General features: G+C 43.9%; 1 protein-coding gene across 1 annotated transcript in view; it reads right to left on the reverse strand.

Annotated features, from left to right (window-relative positions):
- Positions 1 to 3,277: 3,277 nt before the first annotated feature.
- The window catches only part of LOC115156266 (myc box-dependent-interacting protein 1-like), a 40,311-nt gene continuing 28,176 nt past the window's right edge, over positions 3,278 to 15,412 (reverse strand). The window contains exon 6 of the mRNA XM_029703725.1: positions 3,278 to 3,385. Within this exon, the coding sequence (XP_029559585.1) occupies positions 3,278 to 3,385 (108 nt within the window). The remainder of the gene's footprint in view (positions 3,386 to 15,412) is intronic.

Genomic DNA, 15,412 nt, shown 5'->3' on the forward strand with positions numbered 1-15,412 from the left:
GACAGCAGTCCACCAGGAAGGACAGCAGTCTCCTGATGAAGAAGGAGCCTCACCTATGACCTTACCTACCCCCTGACCCTGTCTACCCCCTGACCCTACCTACCCCCTGACCCTGTCTACCCCCTGACCCTACCTACCCCCTGACCCTGTCTACCCCCTGACCCTGTCTACCCCCTGACCCTGCCTACCCCCTGACCCTACCTACCCCCTGACCCTACCTACCCCCTGACCCTGTCTACCCCCTGACCCTGTCTACCCCCTGACCCTGTCTACCCCCGACCCTACCTACCCCCGACCCTACCTACCCCCTGACCCTGTCTACCCCCTGACCCTGCCTACCCCCTGACCCTGCCTACCCCCTGACCCTGCCTACCCCCTGACCCTGTCTACCCCCGACCCTGTCTACCCCCGACCCTACCTACCCCCTGACCCTGCCTACCCCCTGACCCTGTCTACCCCCTGACCCTGTCTACCCCCTGACCCTGCCTACCCCCTGACCCTGTCTACCCCCGACCCTGTCTACCCCCTGACCCTGCCTACCCCCTGACCCTGTCTACCCACGACCCTGTCTACCCCCGTCCCTAGCTACCCCCTGACCCTGTCTACCCCCTGACCCTGTCTACCCCCTGACCCTGTCTACCCCCTGACCCTACCTTCCCCCCTGACCTGGATGCTACTCTCTGTGCCTCATAACAGTCTTGAAATGTAAACTTTAAAAAAAAAAAATGTAATACTTGGATCGAATGTAAAGTATTTTCAGACAATCAAACATGTAACAAAACTGAAATAAAAATGGCCTTACAATTGGATTGTCATAGCAATATTCATAACAGCTGAACCGTGTAAAGTTGTAGTGGTGTTGAGTCTCTCTGTACCTCAGGAACGTAAAGCGTACAAACCTTTTGCAAATCTTTTGCGGTGATATTTGTTTCTGCCTTACATCTTATTTGTTCTTTATGCAATATTCAATTACACAGTTGCAGTCTTCCATTGTAAAGCATTCACCCCAAAACAAACGTAAAACATATAACTTCTAGGCTGACATTACGGAAACCTGTGTAAAAAGCTTGATGTTGTCAATACTGATTTCACATTCTACTGAACTAAATTTAATAAATTGTTACCACTGAATATCTAGTGTTTATTACAAGCATTAGGCTGAGACCGTGTGTTTTGGTAGACACACCAAGCATTAGGCTGAGACCGTGTGTTTTGGTAGACACACCAAGCATTAGGCTGAGACAGTGTGTTTTGGTAGACACACCAAGCATTAGGCTGAGACCGTGTGTTTTGGTAGACACACCAAGCATTAGGCTGAGACTGTGTGTTTTGGTAGACACACCAAGCATTAGGCTGAGACCGTGTGTTTTGGTAGACACACCAAGCATTAGGCTGAGACTGTGTGTTTTGGTAGACACACCAAGCATTAGGCTGAGACTGTGTGTTTTGGTAGACACACCAAGCATTAGGCTGAGACTGTGTGTTTTGGTAGACACACCAAGCATTAGGCTGAGACGGTGTGTTTTGGTAGACACACCAAGCATTAGGCTGAGACTGTGTGTTTTGGTAGACACATCAAATGCAACATTCATATGGACAGAATATCACAGAAAGACAGGTGGTGTTAAACAGAACCAAGGAATAGAACTGGACAACAGAACCAAGGAATAGAACTGGACAACAGAACCAAGGAATAGAACTGGACAACAGAACCAAGGAATAGAACTGGACAACAGAACCCTATTGATAGAACTGGACAACAGAACCAAGGAATAGAACTGGACAACAGAACCAAGGAATAGAACTGGACAACAGAACCCTCTTGATAGAGCTGGACAACAGAACTGAGGAATAGAACTAGACAACAGAACCCTATTGATAGAGCTGGACAACAGAACCAAGGAATAGAACTGGACAACAGAACCAAGGAATAGAACTGGACAACAGAACCCTATTGATAGAGCTGGACAACAGAACCAAGGAATAGAACTGGACAACAGAACCCTCTTGATAGAACTGGACAACAGAACCCTCTTGATAGAGCTGGACAACAGAACTGAGGAATAGAACTAGACAACAGAACCCTATTGATAGAGCTGGACAACAGAACCAAGGAATAGAACTTTACAACAGAACCAAGGAATAGAACTGGACAACAGAACCCTATTGATAGAGCTGGACAACAGAACCAAGGAATAGAACTGGACAACAGAACCCTCTTGATAGAACTGGACAACAGAACCCTCTTGATAGAACTGGACAACAGAACCCTCTTGATAGAGCTGGACAACAGAACCAAGGAATAGAACTGGACAACAGAACCAAGGAATAGAACTGGACAACAGAACCCTATTGATAGAGCTGGACAACAGAACCAAGGAATAGAACTGGACAACAGAACCCTCTTGATAGAACTGGACAACAGAACCCTCTTGATAGAGCTGGACAACAGAACTGAGGAATAGAACTAGACAACAGAACCCTATTGATAGAGCTGGACAACAGAACCAAGGAATAGAACTGGACAACAGAACCCTATTGATAGAGCTGGACAACAGAACCAAGGAATAGAACTGGACAACAGAACCCTCTTGATAGAACTGGACAACAGAACCCTCTTGATAGAACTGGACAACAGAACCCTCTTGATAGAACTGGACAACAGAACCAAGGAATAGAACTGGACAACAGAACCCTCTTGATAGAACTGGACAACAGAACCCTCTTGATAGAGCTGGACAACAGAACCCTATTGATAGAGCTGGACAACAGAACCCTCTTAATAGAACTGGACAACAGAACCCTCTTGATAGAACTGGACAACAGAACCCTCTTGATAGAACTGGACAACAGAACTGAGAAATAGGAAGATGTTTGGTGTTAGTCTTTTCAGCCTATATCATCTTCATCAACTCTCCTTCCTCCTCAGCGGTGGCATCCTGGTAATGCTGGTACTCTGACACCAGGTCATTCATGTCGCCCTCAGCCTCCGTGAACTCCGTCTCGTCCAGTTTCACGGCACACGAAGCAGATATCGTAGGCTTCATTGTCTATGCAATAGGTCTGTTCATCTGTTCTCTACAAGCTGGTGAACGGAGAGGGTAGCATTGTAAGGTTCAACAACAGTGTCTGATACTTTGGTAGAGGGCACAACAGGTGAACGTGTTCATGATTCGGTCTGGGTATTCCTTCACGGATTTTTCTGATCAGTAGAGTTCCCAGGCCGTATCCTGTGCCTCCACCCAGGGAGGGAAGGGGTTGGAATCCCTGTAGACAGTCACAGCTCTCTGGCCTCTTTCCTCACCACATCCAGAACAGAGTCCACCAGATCCCGCTGCCTCTGTGTAGTGGCCTTTAGCCCAGTTGTTACCAGCACCACTCTGCCCTGTGAGCAGAAAAATACATTTTAGACTTTTTCAATACATTCATTTGACAGTTTTCCCCAATTTTAGTTCAGGTTGAGAACGGAATGGAATATGTTTTTTAAATAACATTCTTAGAACGTTCTCTGAACGTTACTAACGTTTTCTTGTGTTTTTTTTATTTTTTTATGGAATGTTTTTTTTACGTTCTCAGAACAATTTGATACCGTGACTTTAAATAGAACGACGAGGTAACCTGTAGTAAACTTTATGCTGAAGTAGTGACATTTTCCACAGAAAAACATCTTATTTCTTAAATGTTCTTTTGAACTATTTGAGAACATTCCCAATGTCAAACCAGTTGGAAAATATTCATATAACATTACCAAAAAATTGAAATGAAATGTATCCATGTTTTAGAAAACAATCTGTTTAAAATAATGAAATATCATTGAAAATAATGTGTTTTTGACCAGTTCCTTAAATGTGCTGAGAATGATCCAAAGCCAAGCAACTATCCTGCAACATTCCCACAACATTGTGGGAAGATTGTATGTAAAACAACCACAGGTCAATCACGCTCTGACCAAGCCCTAAGAAACATATGTTTCTCAGAACAATGTGTACTAGCTGGGACACACACACACAAACACACACACACTCAAATCTACAATTTTATATTTGTAGGTTTTGCTGAGATTGCTATAGTCCATAGTAATCCATGGGAATAATGAACAGACAGAAATCTATCTCGGCTCCAAGTGTACTTAACAAAGCTTAGTTTAAACCTGTTAAACTCTGGCGCCCTCTGGTGGCTCTAAACCACACCTATACTTTATAATACCTTCAGGAAATACATTTCAAACTATAAGTCTTACAAACACGTGGTTAGTACTGTTAGAAAGGTCAGAACTGTGAGATTCTGATACAGTTGTAAGTATTCAACGGTGACTATTACAGAACCAGAGCAACAACAGGCAAAGAAAAGCAAAAAAATAAAATATTATATTTTGTTCCTTCTTTTTGGGGAGTGTTTTTGGTTCCCCAATTGTCCCCATGTTAAGGAATAAGAGATTTGAAAGTCTAGGATTGAAATAAACTATGTCACCAATTACTGTTTTTTTTTTTTTAAAGTGCAGGGCTTGTGCAATGTGCTATGCCTTTTTTGGGGGGGTCCTTGAATGATATACAGTTGCTTCAAAAAGTATTCATCCCCCTTGACTTTTTCAAAATACCTGAATATAAAATGGAAGACATTTTATTTAAAAAAAATATATATAATTGTCACTGGCACAAAATACCCCATAAAGTCAAAGTGGAATTTTAGTTTTTTGACATTTTTACAAATTACAAGAAAATTAAAAAGCTTAAACATCTTGAGTCTTAAAAGTATTTAACCCTTTTGTTATTGCAATCAATATAAAATAAATTCTGGTGGGAAAAAAAATGGTGCTTATCAAGTCACAGAATCAGAGCCGGTTCCACACATAAGCGGGGCGCTTAGGAAACCTGGCCGCTAGGAACTCTCAACTTAAGAATAGTGGAATACACCCAAGGGTGCAATTTAAAAATGTGGTTGTGCATCAGAAGTTTTTCTCTTATGTCCGTCACTGACAGTCACTCAATTAGCCAGGTCAGCTAACCCTTTTTAGATGGGTGGTTAGTCTAGCCAGCTATTTAATAACATGGCCGAATATCAACAGGTCACCACTCGTCAGTCTTTGTCACGGATTGGCTATTGAAGCAGACGACCGCACCGGGTTCCTGTCAGCTAAAAAAAAAAACACAAGAAGAAGAAGCAGCTCCAGTGGGCACGCGAACACCAACACCGGACAACTGAGAAGTGAAAAAACACCGCCTGGTCTGACGAATCACGGTTCCCGTTGGGTCATTCTGATGGTAGAGTCAGGATTTGGAGTGAGAAGCATGAGTCCGTGGCTCCATCCTGCCTGGTGTCAACGACACAGGCTGTTGGTGGTGGTGGTGATGGTGTAATGGTGTGGGGAATGTTAGGTCCCTTTCATACCAATTGAGCAAAGTTGCTAGCAATTGAGCCAAGTTTCCATGCACCGAAGAATTCAGGCTGTTCTGGAGGAAAAGGGGGGGATACCTAATAAATATATGTTTGTCATTATTCTGCTGTTGGGAAGAGAATAGGATGTTTATGCAGACAAATATGCTACGACATGGCTATGTATGTTTGATCACATGGAAGTCTGTGATTTATGCTTACTAAAGGTTAATGAGGCAATACAAAATGTGATGTGACTAAAATTGGACTAAAATGAAAGAACATTTTAGTTGACTAAAATGGCCCCACTGGGTTTTCGTCAATTTTGACAATAACTAGACTAAATCATTATTCAAACGACAAAAAATGTGACTGAGACAATAATGTTTTCGTCAAAATGGCTAAGACTAAATACATTTTTTTTTAAAAAGAGTACCAAAATTAACACTGCCGAAAATTGCAGTACTCTGAATATTTACATTTTACATTTGAGTCATTTAGCAGACGGCCTTATCCAAAGAGACTTACAGTTAGTGCGTTCATCTACAGATAGCTAGGTGGGACATACATCACAGTCATAGCGCATATATTTTTCCTCAGTAAAGTGGCTACCAGCAAAGTCAGTGCTGGTACACTGTAAAACCTAACAGTATATCTTGCTAAACTAATTAAGTACAATTTACTCAAAAGTTACTAAAAGTTTCTCATTTTCACTCTGTAGTTATTATTCCATTGTTAATTATTATTATCTGTATTATTTGACAATGTTATATCCTTCTCGGGGTGTGCTCTGTGTTGAAATAGGCCTTATATCCTTCTCAGGGTGTGCTCTGTGTTGAAATAGGCCTTATATCCTTCTCGGGGTGTGCTCTGTGTTGAAATAGGCCTTATATCCTTCTCAGGGTGTGCTCTGTGTTGAAATAGGCCTTATATCCTTCTCGGGGTGTGCTCTGTGTTGAAATAGGCCTATATCCTTCTCGGGGTGTGCTCTGTGTTGAAATAGGCCTTATATCCTTCTCGAGGTGTGCTCTGTGTTGAAATAGGCCTTATATCCTTCTCAGGGTGTGCTCTGTGTTGAAATAGGCCTTATATCCTTCTCGGGGTGTGCTCTGTGTTGAAATAGGCCTTATATCCTTCTCGGGGTGGCGTCTGTGTTGAAATAGGCCTTATATCCTTCTCGAGGTGTGCTCTGTGTTGAAATAGGCCTTATATCCTTCTCAGGGTGTGCTCTGTGTTGAAATAGGCCTTATATCCTTCTCGAGGTGTGCTCTGTGTTGAAATAGGCCTTATATCCTTCTCAGGGTGTGCTCTGTGTTGAAATAGGCCTTATATCCTTCTCGGGGTGTGCTCTGTGTTGAAATAGGCCTTATATCCTTCTCGGGGTGGCGTCTGTGTTGAAATAGGCCTTATATCCTTCTCGAGGTGTGCTCTGTGTTGAAATAGGCCTTATATCCTTCTCAGGGTGTGCTCTGTGTTGAAATAGGCCTTATATCCTTCTCGGGGTGTGCTCTGTGTTGAAATAGGCCTTATATCCTTCTCGAGGTGTGCTCTGTGTTGAAATAGGCCTTATATCATTCTCAGGGTGTGCTCTGTGTTGAAATAGGCCTTATATCCTTCTCGGGGTGTGCTCTGTGTTGAAATAGGCCTTATATCCTTCTCAGGGTGTGCTCTGTGTTGAAATAGGCCTTATATCCTTCTCAGGGTGTGCTCTGTGTTGAAATAGGCCTTATATCCTTCTCAGGGTGTGCTCTGTGTTGAAATAGGCCTTATATCCTTCTCAGGGTGTGCTCTGTGTTGAAATAGGCCTATATCCTTCTCGGGGTGTGCTCTGTGTTGAAATAGGCCTTATATCCTTCTCGGGGTGTGCTCTGTGTTGAAATAGGCCTTATATCCTTCTCTGGGTGTGCTCTGTGTTGAAATAGGCCTTATATCCTTCTCGGGGTGTGCTCTATGTTGAAATAGGCCTTATATCCTTCTCGGGGTGTGCTCTGTGTTGAAATAGGCCTTATATCCTTCTCGGGGTGTGCTCTGTGTTGAAATAGGCCTTATATCCTTCTCGGGGTGTGCTCTGTGTTGAAATAGGCCTTATATCCTTCTCGGGGTGTGCTCTGTGTTGAAATAGGCCTTATATCCTTCTCATGGTGTGCTCTGTGTTGAAATAGGCCTTATATCCTTCTCGGGGTGTGCTCTGTGTTGAAATAGGCCTTATATCCTTCTCAGGGTGTGCTCTGTGTTGAAATAGGCCTTAAATCCTTCTCAGGGTGTGCTCTGTGTTGAAATAGGCCTTATATCCTTCTCGGGGTGTGCTCTGTGTTGAAATAGGCCTTATATCCTTCTCAGGGTGTGCTCTGTGTTGAAATAGGCCTTATATCCTTCTCAGGGTGTGCTCTGTGTTGAAATAGGCCTTACTGCTGAAAAGCGCTGAATTAACTGGGGAACGTGGTTAACGATCAGAATTTTTGAACGGCCTGTTTCGCAATTCACAACAATGTAATTTGCGATCAAAGTTACTCTATCATTTACTAAATATCACAAATCTTTACATAGTGGCACCACCAAGACGGCTTGGTGGCACAGTGACAATCTTATTTTTGGAGAACCCTGGCATAGTGACCATATCTTGGCTTTAAACGTTTTAAATGGGCACTTTCCCATTTCCCAGGACTTTGGGGCTAAGTATGAATTATACCTCATATTGAAACTTGGTAGATTTTCGGGGAAAATATGAATCCCTACTTCTCATCTCCTTTCGGTTCTTTCTCTCCTCCTCTTCCTCTCCCCTCTCTTTCTCTCCTCCTCTTCCTCTCCCCTCTCTTTCTCTCCTCCTCTTCCTCTCCCCTCTCTTTCTCTCCTCCTCTTCCTCTCCCCTCTCTTTCTCTCCTCCTCTTCCTCTCCCCTCTCTTTCGCTCCAGTCTAATTGACAGGCCAAGTGGGAATGTGGCTCCCTCCGCCACCTCTCTCTCTTCCCTTCTCTTTCTCTGCCGCTGAATCTTTTGTGATCCATCTCAACCAGGAAAATGTAATTAAGAGGAGAAGAAGGGAGAGAAGAGGGGAGAGCAGAAAAAGAGGTGAAAATCAAACTAATCCCCAGGGAGACAGGTCTGTCGGATGGGAAGAAAGAGACGAGTCGTTTGGATAGATGATTGGTATTTTCTTTTTTCGATTCTGAGCCGAGCCCAAAAAAAAGGCTTATTCCTCCATCTCACTCAGTCTTTGTCCCATTCTGAAAATCACCTCGCTGTCTGTCTGCGTCACTTCTTTATGTACATGCCTTGCTTCTACCAGCACAGAGCATATCATCTTACTGTCTCTGTTAGATGGCATCCCCTATGTCCCCCCACTGGAAGAGTCCTCCGTCACCTGCATGAACCAAATATCACTGTCTCTGTTAGATGGCAAGAGTAGGAAATCCTCTCTCTCTGGTTCACATTGAGTGTGTGTGTGTGTGTGTGTGTGTGTGTGTGTGTGTGTGTGTGTGTATGAGTGTGTGTGTGTGTGTGTGTGTGTGTGTGTGTGTGTGTGTGTGTGTGTGTGTGTGTGTGTATGAGTGTGTGTGTGTGTGTATGTGTGTATGTGTGTATGAGTGTGTGTGTGTGTGTGTGTGTGTGTGTGTGTGTGTGTGTGTGTATGTGTGTATGAGTGTGTGTGTGTGTGTGTGTGTGTGTGTGTATGAGTGTGTGTGTGTGTGTATGTGTGTATGTGTGTATGAGTGTGTGTGTGTGTGTGTGTGTGTGTGTGTGTGTGTGTGTGTGTATGTGTGTATGAGTGTGTGTGTGTGTGTGTGTGTGTATGTGTGTGTGTGTGTGTGTGTGTGTGTGTGTGTGTGTGTGTGTGTGTGTGTGTGTGTGTGTGTGTATGTACACACATCACATGTCTTTCCCTCCTCCACTCACTCTGCTGTTAACATTGTATGACACAATAAAGTTTGAACTTGGAGGAGGAGTCTTCTGTAACTCAGTTGGTAGACCAGAGCCAGGATAGTGGGTTTGAATCCCGGGTCCACCAGAACATAAAATGCATGCACGCGTGACATAGTCACTTTGGATAAAAGCATCTGCTTAATGTCATATACAGTACCAGTCAAAAGTATTATATGCAGTACCAGTCAAAAATATTATATGCAGTACCAGTCAAAAGTATTAAATGCAGTACCAGTCAAAGTATTATATGTTGTACCAGTCAAAAGTATTATATACAGTACCAGTCAAAAGGATTAAATACAGTACCAGTCAAAGTATTATATACAGTACCAGTCAAAAGTATTACATACAGTACCAGTCAAAAGTATTATATGCAGTACCAGTCAAAAGTATTATATGCAGTACCAGTCAAAAGTATTATATGCAGTACCAGTCAAAAGTATTATATGCAGTAACAGTCAAAAGTATTAAATGCAGTACCAGTCAAAAGGATTAAATACAGTACCAGTCAAAAGTATAGATACAGTACCAGTCAAAAGTATTATATGCAGTACCAGTCAAAGTATTATATACAGTACCAGTCAAAAGTATTATATGCAGTAACAGTCAAAAGTATTATATGCAGTACCAGTCAAAAGTATTATATGCAGTAACAGTCAAAAGTATTACATACAGTACCAGTCAAAAGTATTATATGCAGTACCAGTCAAAAGTATTACATACAGTACCAGTCAAAAGTATTATATGCAGTACCAGTCAAAAGTATTATATGCAGTAACAGTCAAAAGTATTAAATGCAGTAACAGTCAAAAGTATTATATGCAGTACCAGTCAAAAGGATTAAATACAGTACCAGTCAAAGTATTATATACAGTACCAGTCAAAAGTATTATATGCAGTACCAGTCAAAAGTATTATATACAGTACCAGTCAAAAGTATTAAATGCAGTACCAGTCAAAAGTATTATATGCAGTACCAGTCAAAGTATTATATGCAGTAACAGTCAAAAGTATTATATGCAGTACCAGTGGAAAGTTTGGACACACCTACTCATTCAAGGGTTTTTCTTTATTTTTACTATTTTCTACATTGTAGAATAATAGTGAAGACATCAAAACTATGAAATAACACATATGGAATCATGTAGTAACCACAAAAAAGTGTTAAACAAAATAACATATATTTTATATTTGTGATTCTTCAAAGTAGCCACCCTTTGCCTTGATGACAGCTTTACACACTCTTGGCATTTATCTTAACCAGAATCACCTGGAATGCTTTTCAGGTGATCTATGATGCTCCTTTCCAATAAATAAATATCGAGGGTCTTTTTTTTTGGTGACATGATGATTGATGCTTAACCTGCCTTTTGACAAAGAAAAATATTATTCTTATCCATAATAATCTCATTATGTAGACTAGCCTAACTGCAGAACCTACCAGGCACTGTATCTGCAAACTGCTGGCTAGATCGCACGTGCCAAAGCCATAGAACGGAACATTTGCTATTTAATGAAACTGTTTTTGTAACAAAACTGTCAGTAGAGTTCAAAATGCGATAGAAACACATTGAACTTTGATGGAAAAACACATCTCTGGTAGGAAAATACACATATTGTTTTTATGCAGATTTTAGAATATTCCCAGGAAAAATCTGTTGCCAATTGGAAAGAAACCTAACTATCGACAACCAGGAGCGGATGTGAGTAGGGTGCGCTTGTTTTGCGTTCCCATCCATGCGCAGAGCTCTGTGTAGCCTCGAGTTGCACATTAGTTGATATTCCAAATCATTAAATCCGCCTTTTTAGACTGTCCTTAAAATTCCCCTGTAACTGATGACTTGAGCTGTGAGTAGAAGGACGAAGGTGGAGGGAAAGATATGTACAGCAGCACAACGTGTGTCAGGATTAGAGGATTAGATCATCAGCCTAGCCGGCCGAGACACAATGGAGCTGATGACCTGATGCTATTCTCCCAGCATCGCTTACTGAGCCAGCCTGATAACACACCTACTCTCCCAGCATCGCTTACTGAGCCAGCCTGATAACACACCTACTCTCCCAGCATCGCTTACTGAGCCAGCCTGATAACACACCTACTCTCCCAGCATCGCTTACTGAGCCAGCCTGATAACACACCTACTCTCCCAGCATCGCTTACTGAGCCAGCCTGATAACACACCTACTCTCCCAGCATCGCTTACTGAGCCAGCCTGATAACACACCTACTCTCCCAGCATCGCTTACTGAGCCAGCCAGATAACACACCTACTCTCCCAGCATCGCTTACTGAGCCAGCCTGATAACACACCTACTCTCCCAGCATCGCTTACTGAGCCAGCCTGATAACACACCTACTCTCCCAGCATCGCTTACTGAGCCAGCCTGATAACACACCTACTCTCCCAGCATCGCTTACTGAGCCAGCCTGATAACACACCTACTCTCCCAGCATCGCTTACTGAGCCAGCCTGATAACACACCTACTCTCCCAGCATCGCTTACTGAGCCAGCCAGATAACACACCTACTCTCCCAGCATCGCTTACTGAGCCAGCCTGATAACACACCTACTCTCCCAGCATCGCTTACTGAGCCAGCCTGATAACAAACCTACTCTCCCAGCATCGCTTACTGAGCCAGCCTGATAACACACCTACTCTCCCAGCATCGCTTACTGAGCCAGACTGATAACACACCTACTCTCCCAGCATCGCTTACTGAGCCAGCCTGATAACACACCTACTCTCCCAGCATCGCTTACTGAGCCAGCCTGATAACACACCTACTCTCCCAGCATCGCTTACTGAGCCAGCCAGATAACACACCTACTCTCCCAGCATCGCTTACTGAGCCAGCCAGATAACACACCTACTCTCCCAGCATCGCTTACTGAGCCAGCCTGATAACACACCTACTCTCCCAACATCGCTTACTGAGCCAGCCTGAATACAAACAATATTTTTTAACTGAGAGAGGGAGGAGAGAGACAGGACAGAACGTGAGAGGGAGGGGAGAGACAGGAAAGAGAGAGAGAGGGAGTGAGAGAGGGAGGGAGGGGAGAGAGGACAGAATGAGAGAGGGAGGGGAGAGACAGGACAGAATGAGAGAGGGAGGGGAGTGAGAGAGGGAGGGGAGAGACAGGACAGAAAGAGATAGGGAGTGTAGAGAGAGAGGGAGGGGAGAGACAGGACAGAAAGAGATAGGGAGGGTTAGAGACAGGACAGAAAAAGAGAGGCAGGAAATACAGGACAGAAAGAGAGAGGTAGGGTAGAGAGAGAGGGAGGGGAGTGACAGGACAGAAAGAGAGAGGGAGTGTAGTAGAGAGAAAGAAAGGAGAGACAGGACAGAAAGAGAGAGAGAGAGAGAGAGGGAGAGAAAGCTAAATGGAAAGAGAGAAAAGAGAGGTGGCGAGAGAGAACAATGGAAAGAAAGGTTGATGCTGAAAGTATCAAGAGAAATGAAAAGTCATACTTCATTATGCCCTACAGGGAGCAGTCCTGCTCCATGTGTAGAGACAGACCAATGACGATACGCTGAGTGTACAAAACATTAGGAACACCTTCCTAATATTGAGTTGCACCCCCTTTTGGACCTCAGAACAGCCTCAATTCGTCAGGACATGGACTCTACGAGGTATTGAATGCACTCCACAGGGATGCTGACAGTTGTGTCAAGTTGGCTGGACGTCCTTTGGGGAGTGGACCATTCTTGATACCCAAGGAAAACTGTTGAGTGTGAAAAACCCATCAGCATTGCAGTTGTTGACACACTCAAACCAGTGCGCCTGGTACCTACTACCATAACCCATTCAAAGGCACTTCAATATTTTATCTCCCTCTGAATGGCAAACATATACAATCAATGACTCAATTGTCTCAAAATGTAAAAAAAATTGTGTTTAGGGTTAGCTTCAGTTCTCTCTGTCTCCCCAGCAGGGTTAGCTTCAGTTCTCTCTGTCTCCCCAGCAGGGTTAGAGTTAGCTTCAGTTCTCTCTGTCTCCCCAGCAGGGTTAGAGTTAGCTTCAGTTCTCTCTGTCTCCCCAGCAGGGTTAGAGTTAGCTTCAGTTCTCTCTGTCTCCACAGCAGGGTTAGAGTTAGCTTCAGTTCTCTCTGTCTCCACAGCAGGGTTAGAGTTGGCGTCAGTTCTCTCTGTCTCCCCAGCAGGGTTAGAGTTAGCTTCAGTTCTCTCTGTCTCCACAGCAGGGTTAGAGTTGGCGTCAGTTCTCTCTGTCTCCACAGCAGAGTTAGCTTCAGTTCTCTCTGTCTCCACAGCAGGGTTAGAGTTGGCGTCAGTTCTCTCTGTCTCCACAGCAGGGTTAGCTTCAGTTCTCTCTGTCTCCCCAGCAGGGTTAGAGTTAGCTTCAGTTCTCTCTGTCTCCACAGCAGGGTTAGCTTCAGTTCTCTCTGTCTCCCCAGCAGATAGTGAGTGACCGGGACGTTTCAATCAGCTATGAGCCAACTGAACACTGTTTCCACTCCATAGAAGCACGCATAGACACACACCCACTTACGCACACACTTACACACTTACACACACACACACTACCTAAACCCACTAACAGAAACATCGGTTCTCCATCTCTCTCTTCCTCTCTCTGGAGTTATGAAAAGCAATGTCTTTTCCTGCTTGAATAACCTACCAGCTAGCGTTCAACAATTAGACAAGCTGAATAGAACATCATTTACTCTGCCTGTCAATCACAATACAGCTTTTGTATTCCACCAAATAGCTGTGGCTGAAGATAGCATTATTAGGAGATGATTTGAATTAGCCAGATACGAGGGCTTATATATTTACGGTCATTGGTTTTAGGTTGAGAGATCAAGTCAGTCTGACGGTTTGCTGGACGTTATATTTGTATAATTATCCTCTGGTGCATGAGTGGAATTCAACGTAACGTCAACGAATGAACACGCCAAATGCCATTCTATTCCCTACGTAGTGGACTATGTTCCCTGGTTCAAAAGTAGGCCGTTGAATAGGGAATAGCCTTTTCAGATGCAGTCCTCCAAGCCACGCTGATGAGGATGTTAGCTCTACTGAAATTGATCCTGGCAGTCTTTCTCTGTGCTGATAGAGGGAGCTGTTACTGTGAGGCTTTGTGTCAGGTGTGTGTGTGTGTGTGTCAGGTGTGTGTGTGTGTGTGAGTGTGTGTGTGTGTCTGTGTGTGTGTGTGTGTGTGTGTGTGTGTGTGTGTGTGTGTGTGTGTGTGTGTGTGTGTGTGTGTGTGTGTGCGTGTGTGTGTGTGTGTCTGTGTCTGTGTCTGTGTCTGTGTTGTGTGTGTGTGTGTGTGTGTGTGTGTGTGTGTGTGTGTGTGTGTGTGTGTGTGTGTGTGTCAGAAGCACAATATTTCCACGTCAGTTGAGTTAACACTCGGCTGCAGGTGGCAGACAGACAACAACAGAGAACAGCTCAATGGTTGATTTTCATATCAACAGACTCCAGTTGGTCTCCCTGAGGGACAGGGGCTGTTCCATATCTATCACTGTATTGTGTCTGTGTTGGGAACAGGGCTGTCAGCAGCTCTCCGTTAGATTGTAGAGGTGAGACTGTGGTACTGAGGAGATAGTCTCACCTCTACACATGTATCAGATACCAGGAATCATCAACTAGACTGCATGAAAACCACATACCGATATGTTTGACTTAAACATAATCATTTCAAACCTTGCTTACATTGCCACCCCCTTCCCCTCACCATGTTTACGCTGCTGCTACTCTCTGTTTATTATCTATGCATAGTCACTTTAACTCTACCTACATGTACATATTACCTTGACTAACCTGTACCCCTGCACATTGACTCTGTACCGGTACACCCTGTATATAGCCTCCACATTGACTCTGTACCGGTACACCCTGTATATAGCCTCCACATTGACTCTGTACCGGTACCCCTGTATATAGCCTCCACATTGACTCTGTACCGGTACCCCCTGTATATAGCCTCCACATTGACTCTGTACCGGTACCCCTGTATATAGCCTCCACATTGACTCTGTACCGTAATACCCTGTATATAGCCTCCACATTGACTCTGTACCGGTACCCCCTGTATATAGCCTCCACATTGACTCAGTACCGGTACCCCCTGTATATAGCCTCCACATTGACTCT

This window comes from Salmo trutta, chromosome 20, assembly GCF_901001165.1.
Source record: "Salmo trutta chromosome 20, fSalTru1.1, whole genome shotgun sequence".
Taxonomy (NCBI): domain Eukaryota; kingdom Metazoa; phylum Chordata; class Actinopteri; order Salmoniformes; family Salmonidae; genus Salmo; species Salmo trutta.